This window comes from Leptonotus elevatus, chromosome 3 (assembly GCF_054856555.1).
Source record: "Leptonotus elevatus isolate MCC_2025b chromosome 3, RoL_Lele_1.0, whole genome shotgun sequence".
NCBI classification, from domain to species: Eukaryota; Metazoa; Chordata; class Actinopteri; order Syngnathiformes; family Syngnathidae; genus Leptonotus; species Leptonotus elevatus.
In genome coordinates this window covers 23917201-23938421 of record NC_141241.1, presented here as the reverse complement: position 1 = coordinate 23938421, position 21221 = coordinate 23917201, and the positions used below count along the sequence as shown (strand labels likewise).

General features: G+C 40.1%; 1 protein-coding gene across 3 annotated transcripts in view; it reads right to left on the bottom strand.

The window, feature by feature from the left end:
- The window catches only part of apba2b (amyloid beta (A4) precursor protein-binding, family A, member 2b), a 43966-nt gene that overhangs the window by 8599 nt on the left and 14146 nt on the right, over positions 1-21221 (bottom strand). The window contains exons 1-9 of one of the 3 annotated variants that reach the window (XM_086071340.1): positions 14794-14907; positions 13138-13616; positions 10285-11330; positions 7704-7784; positions 5686-5725; positions 5080-5225; positions 2278-2313; positions 1156-1242; positions 121-306 (exon numbers count right to left, since the gene is read on the bottom strand). In XM_086071340.1, coding sequence (XP_085927466.1) covers positions 121-306; positions 1156-1242; positions 2278-2313; positions 5080-5225; positions 5686-5725; positions 7704-7784; positions 10285-11330; positions 13138-13597 — 2082 coding nt within the window. In that variant the 5' untranslated portion in view covers positions 13598-13616; positions 14794-14907. Of the gene's footprint in view, positions 1-120; positions 307-1155; positions 1243-2277; positions 2314-5079; positions 5226-5685; positions 5726-7703; positions 7785-10284; positions 11331-13137; positions 13617-14793; positions 14908-21221 lie in introns of those variants that run through there. The other 2 variants (XM_086071339.1, XM_086071342.1) reach the window with 2 other exon arrangements.

The following is a 21221-nucleotide window of genomic DNA, read 5'->3' as shown; positions in this document are numbered from 1 at the left end:
TGTCCTTGACCTTGATACAGATCTCTAATGTGGGTGAGTACCGGTATGTGGAGCCATCTTGGCAATGACAAATGTTATTTTCCTGATTTAACAAGAAAGGGAAATAAATGAATCACTTACATCCTCCGATTCAAAAACATGGCATATCATCTTGTACTGCTTCTTGGCCTCGGGCGCCCCAGGTGTGGTTTCAATGCAATCTTGGGAAGCTGTGCGTGACATCCGACGTCTTGCCATGAGTACCACAATGTTTCCAATATCAGCAATGTAGGAGATGGTGCGCAATGCGTTGTCCATCATTGTTTCCTATACACACAGAATAAAAAAGGATCAAATTACACCATGGTGAAAACATAACAATTTGACATAACACACACAGCAAATGTCAACAATATGTAACATAAACTAATTCAGGTTTGGTTGGAGTTCATTTGAATAAAAACTGATGCACGTGCAATACTCATCCTGCTCACTCAATCTAATAAGGTTTTCATAAATACATTCATGATGAAGATGAGTAACTTTTCTGTATTTTTTAAACCACCCACTTATCACACTATGTATCATTGAATTGTGTATTTGCAGGAAAGATAATCTCCTTTTGGTGGTTTGTGCTGCTTTAATAGATAGCCTCATTCGTACTGTTTTTACTTCCCATTTTGGGATTGTTCTCATTATGTATAAGTGTCAGAAAGCCCATTTAAGCTGCTATGTGACATTTAGATTTGAAATAGTTATGTGCTAAAGTGCTTGGACAAATGGGGAATACATTGAAGTGGATGGGTAGATACTGCATTGCCGCACGCTAATACACACAAACACACAGGGCCTGACAGCAGACGAATGAATAATCCACGTTCCTTTTTTTCTGCTTAAAAAAATGCGATTGAGTGCAAAAAGGAAAAAAATATTCATGTACTAAGCTCAAGCTACAACCAAATAGCTGGCACTGTACATGTTGAGTCATCCTGCACGCACAGATGTTTGTGAAGCATTTTGGGTATTATGAAGTCTGCTCTAATCCTCTGTCACGTTATAAAATCTGCAGTGGGATTTGAGGAGGAGCCACAACGCTACCACTTTACTCTCTTCTTTATTGAGTGTACCCAACGTTCCTTCTGGAGGCGAAATAAAGCACTGGATAAACGGACAAACCTGTGAGTCTGCATTGAGGACCTTGATCCTCTGAGTGGAGATGAATAGATCCACTTCAGTGAGGGTTTGAGCATCTCCATCTTGGTTCTGGAGAAAATGAAATATGCAGAAGTTACGTCACTCGCGTCGGTCATTCACAACTGCCTGTGAACAACATTTTCAATTAGAGGTGACAAATCCAGGTCCAGGAAGTAAAAACCCTGCCACAGTTTGGCTTTAGTCCTTGATGCTAGCTAGCTAGCTCCCTAGCAAATAAACAAGCACCATGGGAGCTAGCTAGCTAGTACCTGGGGTTAAGGCAAACTGTGGCAGGGTTTTAACCTTCCGCCTAAATTAAATAATACAGCACTGTTAAGATCAGAGGTGGCAAATCCAGGTCCAGAAAGTAAAAACCCTGCCACAGTTTGGCTTTAGCCCCAGGTGATAGCTAGCTCGCTAGCAGATAAACCACCGCTGATCTTAACAATGCTGTATTATTTAATTTAGGTGGAAGCTTCACACCGAACCAAAGTATGCATGTTAAGGAAAACTGTGGACACTTTAAAAGCAGAAAATGAAATGGTAGTCTAGCTCTACAAGCCGCCCATGTGTGATTTGGGTCCACAACAGACCTTCCCAGGAGTCCGTTATGATAGCTTCCAGCATCCTCTTACCTTAGTAGTAGCAATATGCATCATGGGCGGAATTTACCCAAAGCATTTAATGAGGTTAAAGTGCTCCAAAGTGTTGAAAAATAATAATAAAATACAACATGCATTCAATGTGTGCTATAATTTCAGGTTTATGAAAATATTTTACCCTGATGTTGTTTTGGTGTGATTTTGTACTGGCTCAAATAAAACTACTATAACTATCAAATATTTTTGATTGTAAATACAAATCAAATAAAAATTGGTTAGTGATTGTTTTTATTTTATTTTGAAGCATGCAGACTGTACTAAGGGGGGGAAATGGGCAACTATCAATGAAATCAGAAATGACAACAGAAGACATACAGGGCATTGATGAAAAGACACTACAGTCCAAAAAAACGCCCAAATTAAAAGGAAAACCAAATATTGAAACGGCGAGTGAGGATGGAAGTGGCCAAGATGTTTTCTTTTTGCTGCGTTTATTACACACCGCTTTTTTCTTGATTTTGGCAGCCTTCTGTACCCTCTGGCAGGCGGGTGGCCAGGCAGGAGTTTGGACGAGACAAGGTCAGCGGATATGGGAGCACAAAAACAGGGGAGGGAAGAAAATAAAGGAGGTAAATAAAGGGTAGGACAACAAAGTCCCAAACCAAAAACAGCTGTGCTATAGCATTTCTCAGAAAAGTTGTGTGCGTGTGCATGTGTGTGTGGGGAGGTAGCATAAGCACAGCCATTTTGGTTATCAGATATGAATTTTAAAAAAAAAAGCCAAGTGTAATAATTGCCTTTTTTTTTTTTTACCCATAAACACAGCATTTAAACAAACATGCAAACAAAATAAATTGTAACTCTTAATACATAAGGCAAAATTAAAAAAGAAAAGAAAAATCTGTTAAAGATTGTTTAATTATTGCTTGCTAGCGTCACTTCCTCCAATGAAATAAACTATACAAAAAATAAACATCAAACGCACAGAGACAGGGGAGCACATAAAGCCTGGAAAGAGGATTTCAACGAGATGCTTCAACTTGTTCTCTGGGCAGATTAAAAAAATAAAATAAACACCTGCAAGGTTGGGTAACCTTCTTTGGAATGAAACGGGTTAGATCACCATGGAGGAAGTTCTAGTTTTATTACTGTTGCTGAGTTTGTCCTTGGTTTAAATCCAATCCTCGTCCGACTACATTTCACAGGAAGGGCCTGAATTCAATTCTTGTTACAATTAGACCCCTTTTTTTGTTATTCTTTTCACCATCTACCAATAACCAGAATTCTTTGCAAAAGTGGCCTTTTGCCCAGGATTCCACTATTGCACATGTATGAACACTGTTACCAACAAGAAGAAAGCAATCTTGTTTGTTTGTTAGTTTTTTAGTAAAGTTCCCCCCTCCATGATTTGCTCTTTCCACAGCTTCTCTGCTTTGGGGAAGCTTAGCAGGGAGGAGACAGACAGCGGGAAGGAGTGAGTGAGGATAAAGCCACATAAATATTACATCAAACGGTGAGTACCATGCAGAACAAAGCTGCATAAATAACCTACAAAGGCTTTGGTACAATTGACACTTGATTTCTTTAAGCTCAGTGTGGCACACATACACACAGTTGAGTGTATTATGTGAATCAGCGTAATGAAAAGTATGCTTGTTGAATATATAAACACAAACCCCAATCCCAATTAAGTTGGGGCGTTGTGTAAAATGTAAATACATTCACAATACCACTATTTGCAAATACTTTTCAACCTATATTAAATTGAGTACACTAAAAAGCCAATATTTCATGTTCAAACTGATACATTTTACTTTCTTTCTTTTTCTTTTGTCTTTCTTTATTCTTTTTAGCATTCCCTCATTTTGAATTTGAGTCCTGCAACACACTCCAGAAAGCTCAGACAGGGCCATGATTACCACGGTGTTGCATCACTTTTTCCTTTATCAACACGCAACAAGTGTTAAGGAACTGAGGACACTAATTGCTCAACAGTCCGGGGTCTCCGTTATCATGCTTCACTGCACTTCATATTGATCACACATTTTTATTGAGAGACAGGTCTGGACTGCAGGCAGGCAGGCCAGTCTAGTATTCAGAATCTTTATACTACAAAGCCAAGCTGTTGCAAAACATGCAGAATGTGGCTTGGCAATATCTTGCTGAAATAAGCAGCAGTGTATGTTGCTCCAAAATTTGTATGTACCTTTCAGATGTGAAAGTTACCCATGCAATGGGCACTAACGTAGTAGTATAGGGCTGTAAGAGACCCAGTGTGCACAACAAAGACATGGTTGACATCTAAAACTGCAGTTGACCCCTGCATATTAGTAGTTGGGCACATGCAGATTTTTACATTTGCAGGTTGGATTTTTTTCCCATTTAAAATGTTTTTTCTTCTACAGGTGTCAGACGATTAAAATGTATAATCGTAATTAATATATGACTTCAATAGTTAACTCACAATTAATCACAAATGTTATATCTGTTCTAAATGTACAATAAAATGTACAATAAAATATTTTTTCTAAGTTTCATACATATAACAAAAGTGGTGAAAAAATGTTAATACAAATATGACTGCATGTTTTCGTAATTGATGCAGTAATTTGTAATAAAAGTGACTTTGCCCTGCAATTGGCTGGCAACCAGTTCAGGGTGTACCCCGCCTACTACCTGAAGCCAGCTGGGATAGGCTCCAGCAACCCCTGCGACCCTTGTGAGGACAAGCGGTTAAGAAAATGGATGGATGGATGCAGTAATTTCATAATAATTTATAAAATTGAGTTAAATTTAAAATGATGTACTGTAATGTAAAAAAACAAGTGTGATATTGATTAGATGACCTGACTTGTGTTGTGGTCATTTTTCTGCCACTTGATGGCATAATTGTATTTGTAAGACGACGAAAGCTCAGTGCATTTTTCTTTTCATATTAAGAGCTATCTCATCTTTAACATGACGTGACTTATATATGCATTATTATTAAATGTATTAGACTACTGCAACATTTTGACTTGGACGTGTCTGCTGCATTGAAACTGGAATTCCCCCAGTACACACTTTCCAAGTAAGGGACGGTCATTAATTGTGCGTTAAAAAAAAAATAGTGCCGTTAAAGGAACTTTAAATTAACTCTAAATTAATGCACTAATCTTGACACCCCTATTTTTTTCACCGCCGTGAATTGACTTATCTTTTTGTGTATAGTTCAACAAAAAAAAGCCATTTTTACTGGCACAAAGAAAATAGTGCAATTACTACAGAATGTTATTTTTTATGTTGTATTCTGTTCTTTCAGTACCTTAACCCTGCTGACTGCCTCCTGGGCTTGCATCATGCGGATGTTCTTTGAAGGGTTCCTCTCAGACAGCAGCTGAGTAGATCCCAGGTAGTTAGCAGCAAAGATGATTCCGTCAATCAGATCTTCTGGCTCACAGGGTCCTGGGACTACACCAGGAAGAAAGGAGGAGTATTACTAAGAAGCCATCAGGTGGGACTGACACGGTTTGATGTGGGTGTGGTGAAACGTAGCCAAGCACTAACGGCGATAGAACAATAACAGATTGTGTGAGCAATGAGATGGCCGCTGGCTGGGAGCTGATGGAGGCGTGATGTGTGAGGAAGCTTGGGCTGAGATTAATCTGTCTGTGATATGTAGATGCGGACAAGCCAGCCACTCTGGGACATGTTGCACCGTCACAATCCGAGGAAACAGACAGGCAGCTAAGCCCCTCACTCATCATTTGGCCGAACATCTGTCAGCAGGCAGGGAAAGAGCACAGAAGGAGCACAAGCAGGCCTGACGTGGGATAGATTGTAGGTGGAGCTCAGTGCCTCCCCTTGCGATTGCTTTATTTTAACGTCAACACACAGAAAGTGTACACACAAATGAACTACTAGTGCTTACCATCAACAAAGCTGGGGAACGATGTCACTTTTTTGGTAGTCTAGAAAAGAAAAACAATACAGTGTTATGGTGCCATACAATGTATTGTTGAGATATACTGAGCGAAAACTGCTTTATTGAATGTCACATTTTGCAGTACAAAATGGACAGATGATACAGTAAAGTAAATAGTGGTCATGCTGCACTATTCGTTTGCCAGATTTGTGGGGGAGGGGGAAATCGCTCATTTGATGATAAAAAGTGAAATTTGGTGTAAACATAGAACAAGCCCTGTAGAAAAAATTCAGCTAGGGCCGTTGCAGATTTGACTGTTGGCCCATGTGGCATTTTCCAAAATGGCCGCCAGAAATGTCATATTTCTTAATATCTGAATGTTTGCCAGGTGCATTGTGCGATGCCACTGCACTGACTTGGACAGTAAGACCCTTTTCACACCCTTGTAAATATTAACAATAACATAATTTTCCACTGACCAAACAAAATGTTTATTACAGGGCTGTCAAAATTAAAGTTTTAAATCTGTAGATTAATTTAAATTCATTAAAGCGTTAAAAAAAAATGTAACTCAGTGTAGCCAAACTTGGAGGAGTCACTGGCAGAAAGAGGAATAAACATGGACGACTGTAGGTAGTTTTACTTTCTGATTTACTTGCTTGAGGCTTGATGGAGAACTCGTGCTTTGCAGAGCCAAATTCAAATATCATATTAGTTGTACGCCTTTGGCGTAACATCCCAGAGCAAAATTCCCCGCTCAAGTTACCTCGACGGGGTCTCGCAAACCAATGCTGCTGGAGCGTGGTGCTCTTGAGCAGAACTAAACCTGTCAGCGATAAGGTCTGAAAATTGTTTGTTTGAGTCCATTTTGATCGTTTTGTTCAACAGTTGTATTTTACAGGAGAAGATTGTATTCAAGGATTAAAGAAAGCTAATAGAACAGTCTTTGAGTCTAAATGTGCTTTCTATTTGATGATTTTACATTATTTCCTAGATTTTACTTCAGTAAATATCTTTTTTTTCTTCTTTTTTCTGAGTAATAATAATAATACAAATATTTTTCAGTAAATATCTGTTACAAGCTTTGAAGGAAAAAGTCGAAGCACAAAGGAAGAAAAATTTGATTAATCGTGATTAATTACGGAAAATTGTGTGATTAATTAGTTAAAATATTTAATGGTTTGCCAGCACTGGTTTATTAATAGAAAGTTGGTGTGTATTCTGTTATTTTTCAGGAGTCTATTAATCAAGAATGACCAATAATACAGCAACTGAGCTCATGTAACCTGCTATTATTCCAATGTGTCCTGGTGATATGGATAGGCCTCACATTGGCTTTACTGTAATATTTATGTTTTGATACACAAAGCTAAACTATAGATGGACTGCAAACCAAAGAATACAACCTTATGTTGGCCATTTTGAAAAATGGCTGCCATTTGGGTCAGGGGTCGAATCTGCGATGACCCTATTTCTAGAACTATTCTTCTGTGTCTGTTGTGTGCCAAATTTCATGCTTTTATCATCTCCCGAGCAACTCTTTGAAAAATTGGACCCATCTACCTTACTATATGCAGAAGAGCACTGCAGAAGTGGGTGTAGAAAAAGTACAAATAAATAATCCCGCACACATTTCTGTGGAAGCGAGATAAACATACATACGATAAAGAAGGCAGAAGAAATGCAATTTGGCTTTGAGCTGCGGTATGATTACGATTCAGTTTATTCCTACAGGATATAACCTGCTCACTGATAACGACCAAGGACAAAAGCAGTGTGTGTGTGTGGCGCATGTTCAGGAAACAACCGCCATCTTTTCACTGTAAATACAAAATCAGGCACTTATGAGAAAGCCACCAAAAGCACAGGACGTGTTAGGTGTCATTCCAAAAATGATTCCTTTATAAAGTGACACATACACCTGTTGTTTCATCAAAAGAGCATTATTTGTCGTTTTAAGTGGACTTGACAATTTGACATGCTCAAAAGGATCAGCGAACACAGCAACAGGGTACACATCTTACGTCTGGCATGTTGTTGTTCTCCAAGGGAACGTTGAGGTCAGAGCGCTGCTGTTTTCTTGGCTGCTCTGCACCATTGTTCACCTGGCAGGTCAACACAGACAAACAGGTTTGAAAAAGAGTATAGAACAACAGGACACAATAACAGGAGCTAGCAAGATAGAGATTACAACACATTTGCATAGAATTTCAAGAGATATCAAACTATGAGGTCTGACAAAGAAGTGACTCATGATTATGCTGCCTTTCATTTGCCCTACACTCAGGTTTGTATTTTGTCTCAGCTCCCAGAAAATACATGGCTATAAGCAGATCAGCTAGCACACAATTACACACGGAGAGGATTATCTTTACTCCCCGGGATACATCTATCTCGCTATGCACAACTGCTTATTAACATTCTACCATTACTGGCACAAATGAGCCTCTTGCCAGTAAACCTGCTCCCCACCGGGAAGCCAGAGATGAAAAGTGGAAATGTGACATTCAACGGCGCAGGAAATGTTGTCGAGCAAATGGAGCTGAAAGTAATTTGTACATATATGACATGAGTGCCCTTCTTTGCAAAATGAGAGCTAAAGAGTATTCAGCATGTTCTGTAACTCAGTTGGGCAAACAGCTGTTAATGAGATTTGTATTATTCACTGGGATGGGATGCTAAAATCATGTTGCGCTACAAAACTATACACACACCAAAACCTTGTACAGTAGTTACACACTTCCACTTGTGATATTTTCAGCATTTACATAATGAAGGCAACCATTTAATGAAATGTTTGCTTTATTCCTCATGAAATAACGTATACAATTTTGGTAAGTGAAAACATTTTCCTATACATTAGAAATATGATGATAGTCTTCACATGAGTAAAATTGGAATTATTTATAAATTTTTGTGAAGAATCAACACCAAGTGGGACACAATCATGAAGTGGAATGACATTTTTATGATATATATATATATATATATATATATATATATAGGTATAGTAGAATATGGGAAAATATTGAAGTGGCTGGGGAGAGGGAAGTCTGGGCTTCCCTGCTAACGCTGTTGCCCCCGCAACCTGACGGTAGATGATGGAAGTATGGATGCATTTATTTATATTATTATTATTATTATTATTATTTATATTTAAATTATATCATTCACAAGAACAAAAACATAGCATTTGTTCGAATGCCACGGAGGTTTGACTTGCGCATGCTATTTCATGCATTTGGCCTATATTGTACCAATACATTTAAAAATTTAATAAGTAAACAATAAACATTGCTTATTCATAATTTGCATCTGATGAGAGTGCGGGAACATATCACCCCCATCCTACACTCACTACACTGGCTTCCCATCTCAGCCAGAATTTAATATAAGGTTTTTGTCTCCTCACTGTATTCACGGGAAAGAATACATTACTCCCCCTCGTATCTGTCAGAGCTCCTTGCCCCAATTATCCCAACACGATCCCTTCGTTCCTACCGTCTCCTCCCACCCAGCACCAAGACCCGCACAATGGGCGACCGGGCCTTCTGCTCTACTGCTCCACGCCTGTGGAATGTCCTTCCGGACAACCTCAGGGCTCCCCAGACTACTGATCGTTTTAAAAATGGACTTAAAACCTTTCTTTATAAAAATACATTTTAATCTATAAACTTGTTTTATCTGTCTCTGTGACTTTTACTTAGGTTTTCTTATTTTAACATTTTTATTACCATAGCACTTTGAGATCTCTGGTAGATGTAAAGTGCGTTACAAATCAAATTTATTAATATTAGCATTTATGTTATGTCACCCCCCCCCCCCATCCATAATGCTGCACAGTATGCAAATGTGGAAGTCAATACCCCTTACTCTGCAGGCATAGGGGTGTAAATGCGAGAACCTCTCAAGTAATTGAGGTCGCAAAAATCGTGACCCGCTGTTGGACTACAAATGAGCACCACACAGTGAACATGCAAGTACATGTACACATGGTAGAGCCATCTGACTTAGGGTGAGGGAGCATCTGTGCAGTTTGTGTGTGTGTGTCGTGGATGAATGTGCTTTATATACGTATTTATTCTGTATTGTCAGAGCAGGGCACAAGGACAGGGACAAATCAAAGAACACGGGGGAGGGGGAGGAATACACCCCACAATTTCTGTGGAGAAATGAGAAACATTTTCCCTGTAAGTCACAGACTCGCTCCTGGCCACAATCTCGGCTGTTATATTCCAAGGCAAGAGTCTCTGCCAGACAGCCATCAAAAAGATGGATTATGGATATCATTTCTGCACAACTACTGAGCATATATGCCTCGCTGTATTGCTTTTGTTGATAACTTCCAACATTTTGTACGCCCGCCTCAATATTTGAAGTACTGTTAAATCAAGAGGCTACAAAAAAAAAGAAGAGCTCTGGGGAATGCCTTTAAAAGGATTTTCGTGCATTAAAAATAACAATTGGCAGCAATGTGCAAGAGTGATTGGTGAACAAGCAGGCTCATTGTCCTAGCTTCTCCTCCAAAGTCTGTTTTTCTATTTGCGGCTGATAATGCCACAGGTTTGTTGTTGCTACCTTGAAGTAAAAAGTCTCACAGCTCACCTGCTCCTGTTGCCATCTCTGCCGATCTTCTGGGGAATGCGGTTGGCTCTTGAGGCCCCTCTGGAGGTCTGGGTTGTTATGATGCACAGAAGACAGGTTGAGGGACTTGGGTCTGCTGTCATGGCGGTGGTGAGCTAGTGGGTAGCTGGCTGTGTTGGGCTTGGCGTGCAGGTAGTCACCTGTGGGCGGGTCTTGCGCCAGTTCTTCCGGACTTTGATCGGTGGTGCCACTACTGAGGCTCCCCATGCTCATACTCATCTTGATCTCGGCAACTATTTGGTCAATGTCCTCCTCCGCTTCCTCACCCGTCTCCCCCTCTACCACTAACACCTTCCGGCCTCGGAAGGGAGAGACGTGCACAGAGTTGCCATTGTCCTCCGGGGCAAAGTAGTCTCTAGTATAGGCCCTTTCATGTCTCTCATGTTCATCCCCTTCCTCATCTCCGTCATCATTTGGGCAGTAGTCCTCGCTTTCTGCATCATCCTCATCCTCCTCATCAGGCCGACAGGTGTGTTGGGCATCCTGCATGACAGCTTGCTGGTGGTGATTGTGATGGTCCAAGATTGGTTCTGGTCGTCCATTGTATATTTGTTCATCTGGATCCTGCTCCACCACCTCACAGCGTACCTCCCCCTCGCCCTCAGGCCACTCCTCCACTCTCTGCCTCTCACTACCGGCCCACTGCTCTTGCCTGTCTGGACCCTCCTCCGTCCACTCCTCGCCACCTTCTTCATCTCCTTCCCTCCATGCCTCTCTCATGCCTTCCTCCTCTTCTCTCCACTCCTCCTTGGCTGCACTTGCTTCTTCTTCTTCTTCTTCTTCTTCATCTTCTGCCCACTCCTCCTCCCTCACCTCTGCCTCTCCCTCTTCAGTCCACTCTTCAACTGCTTCCTCGGCGTGGCCTTCACCTGGCTGCATGGTGCAGGCCCGCTCGTGACCGTGTTTGCAGTCTCCCTGGCTGCTGCAGTCCATACCTTCCATGTAGCTCTCATCCTCGGGGCAGTAGCGGATGTAGTAAGTAACACCTTCATCCTCCTCTGCCAGACCTGGAAGGGTTAATGATCATAAATATTTGTGCTTATAGAGCTTACAAATGGAGCAATCATAAGAATGTCTAAAGACCAAATATGCACGTTTCTCTGAAGAAAACAAAACATCTTTGGCAGAGCGTACCTAAAAAGCAGCTCAAATCATGAGAATTGAGTAAGACAGTGTTTCCCTGCTGGATCACAAATTTGAAACAATGTTTATAGGCAAGTCTGAATTTAGAGGAGCGTGCCTTCAGTGTAGCATCATCACATTGGGCATTGGTAATTTCTGTTAGCCCATGTTAGGCGCATTACATTAAATGTTAGCATTTAAGCTAGCAGACTTTTCCAGGACGAAATCATATGGAGAGAGAGAAAGAGAGAGCAGGTCCAAAAGAATATTGATTTTTTTTTTTTTTTTTTAAGTACAGTAAAAATGTGTTTAAACTATGTGGGAGGGGTAAGACTAGTACTGGGCGATATGGCCCAAAATACGCATCAACGTATCAATTGCATACCTTCATGCTAACGGTATGTATCTTGATATAAATTAATGGTAAACATATTTTTAATTAAGATAAATTTAATAAATGAATAATTACTGAAAAGTTCAATGATATACTTCATTAGAGAATCTTAACTGATAAATTACTGATAAAACAAAATTAGGATAACATTTATTGTGCAAATTTCAAGTCAGAATTAAATGTTAGCTACTTTATTACGGTCTTTATTATTTTCGGTTGCAAGTGCGCTTTATCACACAAGCACGTATTTGGGTGTTTTTCGACGGCATTTTGATAGCTTAGCAATTAGCATGGCTCGCCGTCTTTATCCCAGTCTTCGTGATAATGTTACAGCTTTTTCGCTGCCATGTAGGTGATGATTACTAGTGACATATGCTAAGTAGACACCGGATGCAAATTGAACTTTTGCCTTTGCATCATGATTAGCGATCCAGCCGCAGCTCATAAGTAGCGTAGGCTTACAAAATACTATGCAACACGCATTCCCCAGTATTAACAGTGTAAAAGAGCGAGTTGATGCAGGCGTATGGAGGGGATACAAATACGTAATCAACATGCATTACCGCAATTGGACTGTAGACTCCAAATCTCAACCTTAGGGCAAAACCATACCTTAAATTGAATATACTGTCTATATTTTGCACCCCTAGGTAAGACTTTACTATATCAGAAATGCTCACCTATTGCGGGAGGGTCTGAAATGTACCCCCAGAGATAAACAGGTTCACTGTAATAATAATCATAACTTGGATTTATGTTGCGCTCTTCATGGGAACAAAAGATGCTTGTGGTACATATTCTTCACCCCCAAGCAAGAGAGTAATGACAATCTTTAAAGCACATCTACTAGCGACTGAACAAAAGGCAACAGACAAAATGCATTATCGGAAAAGATGACATAAAAAAACAGTGATACAGTTCAGAATTTGACCAACATTTTGCAAAATAAACTTCTGAGGTAGCAGAGTTGGATGATAGCTAGAGATCAATCAGCAAATATTAAGAAATTGTGGTTGTATGTTGCAATACTTGCTACAAAGAATGACATGCATCAAAGCAGGTTATTAGGACTAGTGGAATGAGAGAAGAAAACATGTCACAAACAATATCAACTTTTTTTTTTTAATTGTGAAAAGTTATCTTATTTGGAAGCTAGAGACATCCGAATTATGCAAAACCTCTTACAACTATTTAAACAGCGTAATCTGATGACAGAAATGCAAAAGAAAACAAGACCCACTTGATGAGGTTGACTTTTTTTTTTTGTGCTCCTTTTATTCACTGATGACATCACTCACCGTCATCATAGTCTTCCTCATCCTCTGAAGTGTTGTTAATGTAGTCAGAGCATGAGTCATCATCCAGGCTGTCAGCTCCATCGTGAAGATCTGCCTGGTTGTGGTTATCTTGCTCCTGTTCAGGCGTCGAGGGTGTTGCATGTCTCTGCTCCTCTAATTCTACATCCGTTTGATTGTTATACCGCTTCAGTTCAACATCTGCGTCCACATCCACTTCTGGACAGCTGGGAACCTCATCCTCACACTTGAGAGAGGAATAATGTGCCTTACAGGTTCGGGGAAGGGGCTTGGGCACATGTGATTCCTTGGGGTAGCGGGTCGGCCGCTGCCGAGGGTGGATGACTTTCAAATCACACGGTTCTGGATGATGAGCTGTGGGACAGGAGGTGGCTACTGGAGGAGCCACACTGTGGGGCCCGGGCCTCTTTATTTGAGCCATGTTTGGTGGTTTACAGGCCATGCATTGTTACGGGTAACTCCTAAAAGCAACACAAAGACACACAGATGCAAAGATATGAGCATGTTCCACTTCAAAAGTCACAATACAGCATGTACAGGTTGATATTATTAACTCATTCACTCCCAGTCATTTTCCCTGAAGCAACCCCCTTCGCTCCCGGCTGTTTTACTGGATTTTGACTGATTTTGCAAGGCCCACAGAATATTGTGTTCTATTGCTCTAAAAACGTGGAACCTACCAAAAGAGAGATTAGAGTCTCTTCTTTCATCAGGAAAAAAAAGTATATTTGTATCTGTTTCCGTTTTGCAGCAATTAGCATTAGACTATATTTGTGACATCATTATTCACAAACCTGTTGGAAACACTGGGGAATAGAGAGCTTTTTGCAAGAGGGCCCTGGTTGATCTCTTATACTCTGCTGCCACCCGATGGCCGTTTTTTTATAATAACTACCATTGCTTTAAGCAACCTTGTCTGGTCAAAACTGTTCTGTATGTTGTAGCATAAAAAAAACATTAAAAAAAACATAAATAAGTTTTTGGAGACCATGGCAATAGTTAAAATAGAAAGTTTTTATGCGTTCTTGGGAGCAAATGGGTTAAGTAAATAACAATACATAATCAGCCAGGTAACTCTAGATGATTCAAAAGAGGCAGCAACAAACCAAACATTACAATTTGGCTGATTTTGTGAAGGAGATTGAAGAAGCTTTATGTGGATGTTGGGGGAATAAAATAATAATCACATTGTAACTAAGTCCAATAGTCCATGCATGCAAAGCAGCATGACACTGCACTTGCAAATGCTATTAAAGTCACCAATTATTACTCAGCTTTCAGGCACACCCTTCAGTGCCCTGTCATCTCTTGTCAGTGTCCATTTGACAGCTTTCCACACTTTACAATCACAATCAGAAGTGATTATAGGAACTAGCTATGAAACAGCAAGCTCACACTGAAACACAAGTAGCTACTCAAAAAAAACACAGCAACAATCCTCAAGTTAATCAATATTGCATGTAAGCATCAGTGACATGGCTGCTGTGTAGTTCATCAACAGTAATTCATTATTATTAATTATAGATAAACATAAATGTTCACATCAAATATCAGATTGAACAAATATTTTACTAAAATATTGTAAAAGCCTATATAGATGGTTAAACCAAGAAAACAAAAACCGAATGAACCTCTTACCTGAGGTCGTGAAATGGGATGTGGTGTGCAATAGCACTGGTGTTAACAACGGCTCACTGTTCACTCCCTTCGCTCTCTCCTTGCTCTTCCCTTCCCCCACCAGCCGCTACACAGCATGCACCTCGCTGACTCCACCCGCCCCGCTTCTCGACATTATATTCTAACATCCGCTTGTTGAAGCGCAGCCCCTCCTGAGCAGGGAGCAAGGATCAGTAACTATGGGTAACTGCATCTCAGGGGCGGGGAAAGCTCCCCTTTGACCTCTTCTTTGTTGGATTCCAATATTGAGAAGCGCTTGAATATTGGTAAAATTTTGCCCTACTTAACCATGATTTGATCTTCATATATATATATATTTTTTATACATGTTCTTATTCAATACTCACAAATGATAATTTCCAGCAGATTTAGGTCAATTAAGACACATTTAGACATTTTTTTTAAAGGGGAAGTCAAAACCCCCACCCCCACCCTCACCCCCCAAATTCTTGACAATATTATGTTCTAGTCTAAACACGGTATTTTAGTTAATATTGCATTCGACCAATATGAGTTAAGCAGCAAAATCCAGCAGTTTTTATCAATATCAGAATTTGGCCATTTTGCCACTTGCTGTCGAGTGAAAATTAGTTGCTCAGGTCTCAGGTAACAACCAATCACAGCTCAGCTTCAGAAAACAGGTGAGCTGTGATTGGCCGTAGCCAGAGCCCTGAGCAACATTGATGTCATCTTCAGTCGACAGCAAGCGGAAAACTGGCCGCCCCCTGATATAGATAAAAATGACTGGATTTTGCTGCATCACTCATATTCCACAAATGTAATATTAATCAGAATGTCATATTTAGACAAGTGAGGTCACATTTAGCAAATTACTGTCAAGAAATGTTTTACGTTGACTTCCCCTTTAAGCACCAGGACATCCCCATCTTTTATTGCGAACCGTGAATAAATATAAATATAAATATCTAGTTCCAATACATATTGTACCTGTATTTGACTGTCACCCACATAGGCCTACATGTGCTGAAATTTTGACAGTGGTGAAACTCTTTCTAAGTTCGTAAAAATGCTACAAACGGGTGTCCATACACTGCCTGGCACTTAGCCTGCCTACAGAATCCCAATAGTCTGCTTTGAGCAGCAGCTGGGGAACAATCGAGCCAAGCTATCATCTCCACCGAACCCATTTCTGTCTGCCACAAAATGCTTTCGCTCGAGTGAGATGGAGCTTTAAATCATCATCGGACACTCCATTTGTTTGGCAGATGCATGTGTGTTGTTTGTTTCAGCAAGGTTGAGGAGGGGAGAAAGAGTGAGAAACAGTCCGAAAGCAGCAGATGGCTTAAGCATAGCGAGGGTCCTGGGAATACTAATGTCTCTGCTTGAATTCTAGGTATGACCTCCAATCAGCCTTGTGAATGAGACCAGGATTTATTGGGAAAGAGAAAATCACCAATTTCTGACTTTGGTAATGGGGCCTCCATGGTTACCATTAGCATACCAATGGAAAGTCTTTCTAACATAGAAACTGACCTGTCTTAAAAATTCAGATAAAGGTTTGTCAAAATGTGTCTTTTCTTTTACTTGAGTACAGACATTCACCAAAGCTTTTAATAGAATGTTTTGCTTGGGGGTGGGTGTTTGGACAGCAGAGGTCCATGTTTGTGGTTGTTTACAAACTCTGCGGTGTGGACAGCTCAACTCAAAATGAAAACAAGATAAGGCTAAAGCTGTGTTAAATTAGCCCATTTCATGAGTAAAATTGCAAACCTGAAAGAATTGACCTTTTCAAAACACTGCTTTATTATAAATGCAAACATGTGAAGCTGTAAATGTTCTAAAATGGAGGACGCATGCGTGGTTGTCTATATGGCACAGTGATTTATGAATGACGGAACCAAATGAAATGGTTGTTGCATGTGGGCCACTCATGATAGCTGTTCCAGCATACTGTATACACTTTAAATGTTTTACTCTTAAAAAACTAGCAAACTTTACACTTGGAAGAGAGTAAAATATTATATATATTAAAAAAAACAAGACTCAAGGGTTAGAACAATCATACAACCTTCAGCATGGAAAACAGCCACTCTACCACGCCTACAGTTTGTTGCCATATTGCTGGTGTGTTCAAAAGAAGACAAAAATTGGTCTCTGAGGTACTAGGATTCCACCTGACACCAGCGACATACTGACATACAGTAAGAGCGGCATGGCTCAGAGGGTAGATTGGCAGTCTCCCAACCTGAAGGTTCTGTGATTTTTTTTCCTTTTTTTTTTTAAATTTTTTATTCCAAGTGTAAAGTTTCCTTTCTTTACACTGGGACCGAATATAGTCTCTTTTTTTTTTGAATAAAATTTACTCTACGAAATTTACTGTGTACTTTCTGTGACGAGCGGAGACACATTCTTTCAATAACTCATATCCTCAATTTATACATGCTGAGTGTGGGGTTTACAAATAAACTTTTTGGTAGGAAAGAGAGGAGAAGTATTTGGTGTGATATGTGCACATTAAGCAAGTTTTTTAGATCAGTATAAATGGGGATTGTTCTGATGTTGTCTGTATGTTGTATCTTCAAAAAAAATGCTAACCCTATAAAAATGTTTTTTTTTTGCATTAGCTCTATTAGTCCTACAGTACTATACAATTTCCAAACATTTGTTTCAATTTACTGTAAACTCAATGTATACAACATGAAATGTGGACTCGTCAGACCGCAGCACACTTTCCCTCTTTGTGTCAGTCCATCTTAGATGAGCACCGTTTCTGGGGGTTGTTAATATACAGTATGGCTTTCACTTTGCATGTAAAGTGTTAACTTGTTTTTGTAGATGTTGTGACAAACTGTTAAGTGACAGTGGTTTTCTGAAGTATTTCTGAGCCCACATGTCTATATCCTTGACACAATGATGTTGTTGTTTTTTTAACGCAAAGCCACCTGATAGATAGAAGGTCATGTACATTCAATTATGTTTTTTTTTTTTTTTGCCTTGCTGGTTCTGTGCTGAGATTTCTCAAGGTTCTCTGAATCTTTTGATGGTAGTAAGGGTCATAGATGATGAAATTACAAAATACATTGCAATTGTACATTGAGAAACATTCTTCAACTGCTGGACTATTTGCTATTTGGACTGTTAACTTATGGTCACAACATCTATAGTATAATAGGTATCAGTATTCTGACAGTCTTTGTTGCCTTTACACTGAAAATTGGATCACTAACAGAAACAGACTATGTTGGAAAATGAGTGTCTTCTCAACAGTCTCATTGAGATTCAGCATTTGTTCTCCTTAAAGCCTCCCACTCACTTTCAAGACTAGTGTTGCGGGAGGCAGGAAAAGGAGGAAAGCAGAGTTTGTTAGCAGCGGGAATGGCACAGGACCAAAGAAAACCCATTCCACGCTCCCCTCTCATTCTGCTTGCCAATGTCCATCTTGCCACCTCAAGCACAACTACACCCTTGACCGTTTCCACAGCAACTCCTGTTTTTTGTTTTTTGTTTTAGCACAGTGTCTTAGAGAATGATCTAGGCCAATTATCAAAAAGACTCTTCCAGAGAATGACAATTTAGCATTCAAATAGAGTCACTGTGCTGATGTAAACTATTTTTGCAAGTTTGGACACTTGTAACGGCAACTGAGAAGAGTAAACTCCCATCCTATAGATGAACAACATTATAGACACACCATATTCAATCTAAAGTGACAATAACAGCCTAAGCAGTTATAGTTATAACTGAATCCCTGGCAAGGAAATCCAACATTGACAAAACTGAAATCCAAATATGGCGACAATCAGAAGAAAGTCTCTGGCTTTGCCATACATCCTTGTTATACTGTAGTTATTTTTTTTGTCAGTGATTAGCTAAAGATTTTATAGTAATGATGATATTTCATTCATCCTGCTTGAGTTCTCTTTTGACCTCGTGGTTATAAATACACAAAATTTGATCTGGCCAGCTGAAGATTTGAAACCCACAAGGCTAGACCGAATTGTGAATTGCTACTAAAATCGAAGGGAAGCTCACGGTTTGAATTACTCACTGAATGACGCAATGTTCCACCAAATCTTACAGGTCTTTTTCAGACCTCTCTAAATTCCATCCTTTCTCTGGCCTGCAATCCTCATTAAGTGCCATCTTTTAATCAAGTCCAGTTATTTGTCCACAGCCTTTGCTCTCCTTGCCTCACTCAAGTATTTTGAATCCAGCAGCAGCTCAAAACTATTGAGCCTGGTGTCCTCTGATTAATGTCCAGTTAATGAACATTTGGTCATTGCTTCATAATTCTATTTTGACAGGACAATAAATACACTGTAAGAAAAAGTCTATTCCCCAAAAGTATATCAAGAACCAGGTTGTACCTCTCAGTCTTTCAAGTTGACAGAATCTTATGAAATCTGCTAATAATATTCATTGAAATTGGAGATGGCAATTGTACCTACAGTCCATGCAAAAGGCAAACATCTCTATGTGTATTTGAGAGCTAAAGGGAGCAGGTCTTGTAACCCTGGCATAATAATATGGATTAGTGATAGGCACCTGAAGTTTTACCATGAAGGAAAAAAAAAAGATAAATAATCTGTGTCAATTCAAACAAGTCAAAATTCCTATGGATCAATGGACTACAATCGTGAGTAGAGAAAATTCAAACCACAGCTTTCAGGCTCCCTCTGGCTTCTCTTTTTGCCTCTCGTGAACAGAACAACGTAAAACATTTCATATCGACAACAATGCGACTCGACAATCAAACCTGTGAACGTCTCCTCATTCTCAGATGCAGAGCATGAATACAAGTCGTGTTTTCGTTTGTGTCCCTATCACCACTGGCCAGCTGACATGTAAAGGACTAATTGTGCAGACAGTGACTGCTCAGACACCGAGAGGAGCAGCACCACACAAATGACGGACACAAAGAGGCTTGGTGTTGTTTATCAGTCCTGTCAAACCCATTCATTGTATATGCGGTGAGGTGCGAGGCCGACGTAACGTTGCAGCGCTGCAAGAGAACTTGAAAATGGTTCAACTTGAGAACATACTTAACGTGGCACATTCTCTGGAGGGACTGGATCAAGCTCTGCTTCAGTACATAACAGCAATTGTTGACATTTATGGTTCTCTGAATGAACTGTAGCTCCCCATTGCCGGCAGCACTCATGCAGCTCCAGACCATGACATTCTCACCACCATGCTTGACTTTAGGAAAACACACTTGTCTTTGTTCTTCTCACCTGGTTGCCGCTACGCACACTTGGCACCATCTGAACCAAATACATTTATTTTGGTCTCATCAAACCACAGGTCTCAAATTTGTAGGTGCTGATATTCACCCCAACCGCTTCACACTCGGCTGCAAACCACTAACAAGGCGCATTCGGGGTCCATTGAAAATGTCGGGAACTTGCTAATACACCACATCATTTAGTACATCAATCATTTTCTTTAATTATAATGTTTTTTGAAGCTTGTGAGAAGTCAAGATCGAAATTTCGATTAATTGCCCATCCCTACTAAATATAAGCATCAATTACGAATTTTGACCTCTTGACCGTGTGCGCTAATAGGCTATCTACCAATGTCTCTCGCTGTTGCATCCCCATGTACTGCAAGTGTGCAGTGTGTGTCCATGTGTGCATCTGTCACTTCAATCCATGTGAAGCAGTGGCAGGTTAAGCGGGAGATGCAACACCTCCCAGCATCCTTCATGCTTTACTGAACCCAAGGGAAACACACAAGTCAGAAGGGGAAGACGGAAATTAGCAGTCCTCCATGTTTTAGGTTTTTTATTTTTCTATCCCCCACTAACTGCTGTGAAAGTATTTGAACATCAAAACACAACATCTATTCATGTGTTGTTGTGTCATGTTGTGTAAACAGACCAGGATTTTCCATCAAAATGCATTTGCTTTTGAGAGACTGAAATGACAACAGGAAGTCCCACAATAACTACAAAGGTATGTTGATGAAATTAGGGCATTTTTTCCAGATGTTCGCTTGGAGACAACAAGAACACGATAATCACAGCAGCAAGTGCAGTTTGACAGAGGAGGCAGGTCTGTAATGTAATGTATGATTCAAAGCTATTTTCAGAGATCTTTGGGGAAGTGTCCCTCACAATATTCTGTAGAACTCCGCAAATCAGAAGGATTATCAGTGCCTACAGGCTTGATATAGGAATAGGATATTTATTTTTTCATCTTGGTGTTGAGCTAAAGGAGGTATATCAAGTATGAATGGGAATACTTTCAAAATATCAATATTAATCCATCCATCCATTTTCTTAACCGCTTGTCCTCACAAGGGTCGTGGGGGGCGCTGGAGCCGATCCCAACTGGCTTTGAGCAGTAGGCGGCGTACACCCTGAACTGGTTGCTAGCCAATCGCAGGGCACACAGAGGCGGACAACCATCCACACTCACAATCAC